This window comes from Sinocyclocheilus rhinocerous, unplaced genomic scaffold (genome assembly GCF_001515625.1).
Source record: "Sinocyclocheilus rhinocerous isolate Xijiao unplaced genomic scaffold, SAMN03320098_v1.1 scaffold949, whole genome shotgun sequence".
NCBI lineage: Eukaryota > Metazoa > Chordata > Actinopteri > Cypriniformes > Cyprinidae > Sinocyclocheilus > Sinocyclocheilus rhinocerous.
In genome coordinates, this window is record NW_015635538.1 from 188,273 (window position 1) to 196,989 (window position 8,717).

Here is an 8,717-nt window from a genome sequence, read left to right on the forward strand (position 1 = left end):
AAAAAAAAAAAAAAAGCATCAAAAATTAAAGCATCAAAAAGTTATAGAAGTTTAAATTTACTGTAAAGAAAATGCACTATAATAATTTTATTTTATATATAGTAAATATTTTACATAACAGGTTTTACTCTAAAATTGGTAGAAAACTAAATAAGTTATGTTCCAAATCTGAAGTTGATATGAAAAAAAATTGAGGTTCCTGTGAGATTTTATTTAGAGTGTTATACCACAAACAGCCACTGTGTGCCATCCAAACTCCATTGAATTTTTTATGCATTTTTCTGTCACAAATGTCTTGACTTTGTAAATATTACTTCTATCTCAAAATAACCACCAAATATGGAATCCTGAGACTCAGACCTTTCCAATGATATCTTTTTAGTCAAGATTATAAAAAGGTTTGATTCTAAAAGACCGTAATGCATTCTGTATTTGTTTGATATAATTTTTAAGCCACTAAACTCTGGGAACTCTTGGAAGAGCGTTCTACTGCCAAGGCAGCAGGCTATATTTATCTGGGTACAGTTAAACTCACGCTTGATGCTGGCGCGATGAGTCTCCCGCTCATGAGCTATCGCTCCGTCCCTGTCTGACTCATTTTAGAACAGGGTGAGCTATGAATGTGGGTCTGTTTCACAGGCTCTTGGGTTTCATGGCAGCTGCTTTACTGTGAGTCTCATTTGGTAATGAGTCAGCAGAGCAAAGGGAGATTGTTTTGCTTCAAGCAATGCAGCTCAATGTCCTGTTTGATTCTATCTGTCACACTCTGGCACTTGTGTGGCCGAGGTCAAGCCTATATGCCTTCCCACCAATCAGACCGAAACTATGACCCTGGTGAGGGTACAGGAAGACAGAGTCTTCTATTAGTGGAACTGCAGTGGCCATCCCTGCAGTTTGGTTCTCTTACTCCTGGAGGCACCTCCTTGGAAGATTCCAATTAGAGTCAACCTATTGTCTGGTTTGGGCACATTCTGGGATCTCTCAACTGAGAATGTGGAAACTTTGGGTTTAGCTCCATTAACAGGGCTCTCTAGTTGACTTTGGTCTTTCTTCTGCAGTTAAGGAGACCATTTTGGCTGCTAGAGAAGGCTGTATGACCTGAAGCGGAGAGTATTCTCTCCACTTCACGAATTACAACATGGACCTAGTTCACTGCCGGTTGGCACAATGCATTTTACTAGCCCCAGCGACTCAGAGAGTATATGTAATGGTTACTGCCACTAAACATATAAAATTAGGCTTTTTTCAAGGGAAGAATTCACTTGTTTCTTGCTTTACGCATGGGATGAGATGACGGAGACCTTTTCATCCTGTCAGTGTGCCATGGAACCTTTTTTAGTCTTTGTAAGTGCAGAAAATGTTTCTTTTATTTTGTATTTTGATTATGCATTTCTGGGTGTTTGGTCTGGGTGTAGGTGGATATTTACCAGGTAGTGTTTCTTGTTTGATATATTCGTGAGTAGAGAGTGGGTGAGTACAAGTCACCAAGCGCAATATGGCTATGTCCTCGCAGCAAAGTTGTCTTTCTGCTGCTGCTATTACGGTTGCTGCTGTTGTTATTGATACAATGCATATTCCCATTCTGGCTTTGCTTATATGCTTAACATACACATTTTTTTAAATATATATATATATTTTTTTTTTACAGTGTATTGGGAAATGTCAAAAAATGACAACAAACTGTCACGTTTAATAGCCCAACAGTTGAGCTAGTGACACTGTTAATCATCTCATGTCAGATAAATCTGGACTTTACTGTAAAGTTACTAACTATCAAAATATAAAGAAGTATCATAGCATGCTGTTACATACTGTGAATAATAAAACCTTTAGCCTAGCGCCCTCCTGGGTCCACCAATTCTCAAAGTCCTTTTGGAGTTTCACTTTCAACTTTTCATGCAACAGCTGTAGATGTTCAATCTCTGTCTTCAACCCTTTTAAACATCCAGATTTGATCTTGTAACTATAAAGAAAAAAATATATGAGTAATGTATACAAGGCATGTTTCATAAAAAAAGATAAGAAAGCATAATTAAAAGCATATGGTCCAGAAAGCATAATACTGTTTTAGATTTGTAAATTATAAGATCAAAGTAGGTTAGAGTAGTGAATTACAGATATTTAAGTAATAAAATGAGACACACTTTTTCTTTTCCTCCTCTATCTGGTTGAGAATTCTCTCCTCAACAGAGTCTGACTCTGATGCTGTTAGGTTTCCTGCTAAGCCTAAACAGAACAGAACAAAGAGATACAATAAGAAACTGGTGCAACATAATATGACTTATTCCAGAACTGTTATCAACTGTAATTAACAAAAAGCTGGACAATTTTTCCAGAAGTCAAAACATTCAGAAATTCTGAAATTCTAAATGGAAATCCTGGTCTTCAAAAAAAAAAAAATGTTGTGCTAAACATTCACAATCGCTAGGGCATATTTCTCAGTATTTAGTTCACATTTTCAAAACTGTTCACACTTATCACACTCTTACCAACTCTCAGTGTAAAGAAACTTAGTATTTAGTAATACCACCAGTTTGATGGCACTGAAACTATCGGATGAGAACTAAACTTGAACTGAACTGAGATTAATAATGACAATATTCTCTTCTTTAGAGCTGCTTTATAGCTGAACTGAACTGAAACTGAACTGACTCAAGTTGAATATCAACACTACTGACTCCAGTAGAACTGCTTAATGCTGAATTTAACTTGTGTCATAATTGATAAAGGTCACACAGTTATTGGAATGAATCAACACTGAATTGAATGGAGCTGAATAATGACACTAAACAAACAAACAAACAATAAATAAATACATTTATTTATTAATTTCTTAATTTCAGTTTTAGTTTTATTTATTTTAGTACATCATATATCATATTTGAAACTGCTTTGAAACAATCTCCTTTGTATACAGCACTACAAAAATAAAGGTGACTTGACTTGGCACAGCAGTCATAAATCAATGACCTAAAAACATTAATACAGTAACAACAGGTAGCATTTAAAAAAAAAAAAAACCTTTATACCTCTCTACTGTTTAGAATGCACTGTAGTATGTTACATGGTCCATGTTTACATTACATTTTCTTTTGACATGATCAAAAAGGCAGTTGCTGCCAGACCCATTGCACACACTGACCCATCTTTGAATGAGTAAGATGAGGATGTGGTAAGAAAAAGGAATGTAAAAATGAATGGTTAATGGTTATTTGAACGTCTTAAGTATTTTGAAAGTCACTAACCTTGGGCTACCATTTGCTTTCGTCTAATTTTCAGCTGGGTCTTCAGCTCATCTGGAAGTGAGGGAAAAGAGCTGAGATGTAAATGGGAACAATCAAGGGTTACATTCAAGATGTTATTTTTTCACATCTGCTCTTCATGGCATGGATCTAACTGCAGGATCAAACTGCAGCAGTCTCAATTTATTCAAACAAACTTGTTTTTTCTCACTGTTTGCCAGTCCAATTCATCATGCTTTATAAAGCGCAATTAAAACAACAGTTGACTAATGTGCTATACAATGAACTCATAAGATAAAAGATGTGACGCAGGACATAGAAACAACAGGCATCAACAACATCACAAGTTGTGGGCTAAAGAGTATAGATGGGTTTTAAACTTTCATTTAAAAATATATACTGTTGGTGCAGTTCTAATTGGAATTAGGAATAATTTGGTTCCACAGGAGTAATACGTTCATGTTTGCAAATGCCAATTACTAGCCTTGCAGCCACATTTTGAACCATTTGTAATTGAGATAAAGAGGAATGTCTGATTCCCAAATACAGATAATTGCAGTAATCAAGTCTAGAAGAAAACATTTGGAACATAATCCGGCCTAGGATGCAATATCACCTTGACCAGTCCAGGGGCAAATTCAAGGCAGGAGGGGACTACTGAAAGAGCCTGCAAATCTCCCATCCTCTTAAGAGAATATATTGCAATTAGCAGAATTACGTTGAGAGTCAGAAGCTTCTCTATTCGAAGGTTCAAATATTCCCAGGTGGGAAAGTGTTCTGTGTCTGTCAGAGCTTATTTATTGTTTCTTAACCCTCTGTTGCCCCTCAGTCATTTTTGAACAAAAAATTCTAAATTTTTGTTTACATTTTTTTTTTTACTTCATAGGAAAGGTATGAAACTTGCCATGTGAAAAAACTAACAAATAAACAAGCAAAACATGGACATGATTTGAAAAGGTTAAATGGTCCTGCAAAAATAGTCACACTTGTACCCCTCACAGTCGAAAATGACCCCATTGTAAACTAATAGGATATTATACTGTAACACTGGATAGGATACACAAATAAAGTCTGTTCGTTACCCTCCTAAAAGCATGTTTAATGATTGCACACAGAATAAACACAGAAACCAAGAATGAACCCAATGCCAACCCAAAGTGTATTATACCAAAAAAAAAACAATATGTACAAAATGTATGTGTGGGCATTTATATTATCCGTGCCAGTCCAATATGATGTGGGTGTGTTGAATCGGCCTCACCAGTGAAGCGTTTGAGTCCGGGAGCATGTATTGGACGGTCGATCATGTTACGAGAAATGAGCAAGGTAAACGATGCTTTAGAACGCCAGTAAGCCGGCTTCCTTTATCGGAAGAGCGGATGATCAGCTAATGCACCTGACATCACAGGGATATCCTGATACGTGGCAGAACATTCGCGAGAGAAAATCGGACCAACAACACTCGACGGTCAACAAAAACTTGCTTGATGTAAGCTTCTAAACACATCCCCATGTCTTGCACAGATTGCCCAGAATGCTGGAGCTAAACTGGGACCCCCCCAATGGGTAAATATTTCTTCCCGATGGATTTTCACTATTTTCTGGATCTTGGCATCTGTAAGTGGGAACATTTCCACCCACTTACAGTAATATAATAATCAACAATGACAAGGAGGTAAGTGTTCTGTTTGTTATTGCTAGGGAATGGACCCATTAGGTCCATCCCTAAAGTGTGTCCTGGCTCTGTGATCTGTGAACTTTGCAAAAGTCCATATGGTTCTGTATTGCTGGGTTTGTATTTCTGGCATACCTCACAGCCTTTGGCGTAATCGCAAAGTCCTTCCTGACGGATGGCCACCATGCAACCTCCAAGATATTCAGCAGAGTTTTTAACTGTCCAATATGGCCACCTAGGGGATTGCCATGGTAATAATGCAGGAAGTCAGTCATTAGAGATTGTGGTACTACCAACTGATATTTTTCTCCCGTATTTTTTTTAAAGGAACTTTGCGGTACCACACACCTTGGTGGTCTTCAAAGGTGATGGGCTGTTCTTTGACTGAGCGAGGTTGGATGCCAGACTGCAGGTGAGTGATGGTATTGTCCAAACTTTGAGCTTTAGCAATTTCTTCCAGAGAGTGTGGTAAGGTAGACGAGTGGTGAAAAGATATGGAGAGACAGGGGGCAACATTAGTAGAAGGTGGCTCATATACCCGGGATAAAGCATCGGGTCCCATGTAGAGGTTGTTGAATTGTTGTAGACGGAGACTCCAGTGGGTTAGGCGTGAGGAGGTTTTGGGACATTTGAATGCCCAGGCGAGTGCAGCATGGTCCACGAAGACGTCAAATGGCCTTACCTCCAAGTAATGCCTCCACTTTTCAACAGCCAAAACAGCCAGACATTCCTTTTCGGACGTACTATATTTCCTTTCTGCACTTCCTTCTCTGCTTCCCCAGACTGTTGTGTAAGGGTTGGCTCCCAGTCCTACATCACTCGCATCTGTGTGAACTAGGAAGCTTTTGGTGAGGTCTAGTTGTATCAGTACAGGTGAGTTCTGTAATGCTTGTTTAAGTGCATCCATCCTAGCCTGACACTCTAGAGTCCACTCCCACTTGACTCCTTTCTTTTTAAGGTTGTTCAATGGAGCAGCTATGTCAGCAAAGTGGGCAATGAACTTATGATACCACCCTGCCAAGCCCAGAAATCATTGCAGAGCTTTGAGGTCTTGCGGTGGTGGGAACTCTGCATCAGTCTTGGTCTTCTCTCGGTCGATCTCCAAACCCCTCTCGGAGATTATATGGCAGAGGAACTTGAGCTGTTGTTTGAAGAAGTGGCATTTCTTTATAATCAGTATCAGGTTGGCTGAAAAACAGTTTATGAAAAACAGTGTTGAGATGTTGAATGTGCTGCTCTAATGTCTTTGAGCAGATGATGATATCGTTGATATCGACGAAACAGATTTTCCGCCTCAAGTCAGCCAGAACACTCTCCATAAAATGCTGGAAGGTGGCAGCGGAATTTCTGAGCCCATACGGCATAGACTTGAATTGAAAAAACCCCTTGGTGGTAATAAAAGCAGTGTTCTCTCTACTCGTTCCCTCCATCTCCACCTGCTAGTACCCAGACTGCGGATCCAGTTAACTAAACCAGGAGGCACCTTGCAGGGATTCTGGGATGTCATGAATCAGTGGCATTAGGTAAACGTTGAGTACGGTCTTGCTGTTTAACTTTCTGAAATCCACACAGAACCTGTGTGAGCCATCAGGTTTGGGGACCAGGACCGCAGGTGATGACCAAAGCGAGAAAGAGGGCTCAATGATGTTGTCTTGGAGCATCTGGTCAACTTGTTCCTCTATCTGTTTTTTTTCAGGAGAGAAACTCTGTATGCCCAGGATTTGAATGCTATGTTGTCCATCAATGTGATCTTGTGCTGTACAACTGATGTTTTACCTAGGTTGCTTGAAGTGGTGCGTGGCCAGGTGGAGATCAACTTCAGCAACTCTTCCTGACTGTCAGAGTCCCACTGTGTAATCTCTGGGGTGAAGGACATGAGTTTGGGAAGTCTGCCAGTTGGTGGTAAGGCGTAGAACAAATGCAGCTTAGCAGCTGTAAGAGAATGAGCTTGACCAGAAGGGGTAGTCTGACTTGCTGGAACGTGTGATGGCAGGAAAAGGAAATGCGTGTATCTTTTTCCAGATCTTAAGCCGTACCTTCCTTGTTCTACTTCCAAAACCGCTCAGGAAGTCCAGCCCAGCAATAAGCGGAAGGGCGAGGTGAGAGTTTTTCAGGATATAGGTGTCCACAGAGCACTCTTGGTCATGCCACTGATACGGTATCTTTTGCTGGTCTCTGGATTGGTGAATCAGTCATCATAATGAATCTCTGAGGGGTAGAGGTAATGACCGATAGAGTCTCACTCTTCAGCTCTTTCCACTATTTTTCTTGCATCAATGTGTAAGAAGCCCGGTAATCATAAGCAAAGTCCCGCAGGCATTGTCACGGCTGCTGGACCAATGTCCTCAGCCTCTCCTCCACTTCTGGGAGGTAATCAACTGAAAGAAAAGTCGCCATGAATGCCTTTTTGAAGAAATGCCAGTCTGTTAACTTAGCCTTCTCTGCTTTCCACCAGCTCAGAGCGGGTCCCTTCGGGACTGTACTCAGTGTCCCGACAAACTCAACGCTGGAGAGTGGCCTGATCTCCAGGAAGTTCTCACATTGCTCAATGAATCTGAGCACCTCTGCTGTCTCATAGGAATCGCCGAAAGCGGAGAACTCAAGATGGATTGGAGGCCGAGCACAGAATGAGGATGAACCAGCCATGACTGAGAAGGTAAGCACATTAGGTGGGTGAGTATGCACAGGAGAAATGTCACAGGTAGTATTATGAATTTTATGAGTTGGACCTTAATCTTTAGAAACCGGCATTGGAGTCTATGGCCAATGGACGGAAGAAATGTGTGAGGAAGCTGGGGAGTAGGCCTGCAATCTGGAGAGTGTGGGAGTACTGGTAAATCTTACATTTTTCATTTGACTTTCCCATTTAGCATCTCTCCTAAGAAAACAATCTTTTACGGCCTCAATTTTTTCCAGTGACAGCAGGAAATAGTCCTCCAACCTAGCCAAGCTAGCATCCATTTCCTGTCTGAAACTGGTTTCCTGATTCAATGTACTGTCCATTGTCTATTACCTGTGCTATGTCTGCTTGAATGGTTTGTACCATTCCAACATTTAAAATACAACTCCATTCATCATCATCATCATCATCATTAGAAATGTACAATGAACTAAGCATAGATGTTATTTCTGCTGTTGGATTGTGCCTGGTTACAAATGGGCCTGCTTTAAAATCCATATCAGGCAGTTCAGCATTATCATTTTGATCATTTGCAGGTGTAACTGGGTTTTCAGTATTCACATCATGAACATCAGTAACTGCATCAGTATTTGAAACATCCATCTTGAACACAACAAAAGAGGGTCCCCGTACGGGCCACCAACCTACGCAAGGCAGGATACACAAATAAAGTCTGTTCATTACCCTCCTAAAAGCGTGTTTGAATGATTGGACACAGAATAAACAACACAGACACCCAACCCAAATTGTATTATAGAAGAAGACAGAAAAAAAACAATATATGCAATATGTATAAAATGTACGTTTGGGCATTTGAATTTTCTGTTCCAGTCCAATATGATGTGTGTGTGTGTGTGTACCTGTTTTTCTATTCTGGTGGGGACTTATGTGTATGTGTCTTTAAGAATTGTATGGTTGGCCTGTCAGGTCAGCAGTCACCTGACAGGAAGAAAAAACAGTATAAAGAGAGCTGCATGGCCAACACAGATGCTGTGTCCCAATGTGCCTACTTATACTACGCCCGTAAAGTATGTACTTTTTTGGTGAAGAAAAAGTACACACTTTTGAGTGTGTAGTAGAAGAGTAGGCAAGTTTTGGGACATACTATCACGTCACACAA

At 40.2% G+C, this 8,717-nt stretch overlaps 1 protein-coding gene across 1 annotated transcript in view; it reads right to left on the minus strand.

Moving 5' to 3' along the window:
- The window catches only part of kif6 (kinesin family member 6), a 153,546-nt gene that overhangs the window by 16,748 nt on the left and 128,081 nt on the right, over positions 1-8,717 (minus strand). Inside the window, exons 13-15 of the mRNA XM_016561695.1 lie at positions 3,246-3,296; positions 2,145-2,226; positions 1,828-1,963 (exon numbers count right to left, since the gene is read on the minus strand). Coding sequence (XP_016417181.1) covers positions 1,828-1,963; positions 2,145-2,226; positions 3,246-3,296 — 269 coding nt within the window. The remainder of the gene's footprint in view (positions 1-1,827; positions 1,964-2,144; positions 2,227-3,245; positions 3,297-8,717) is intronic.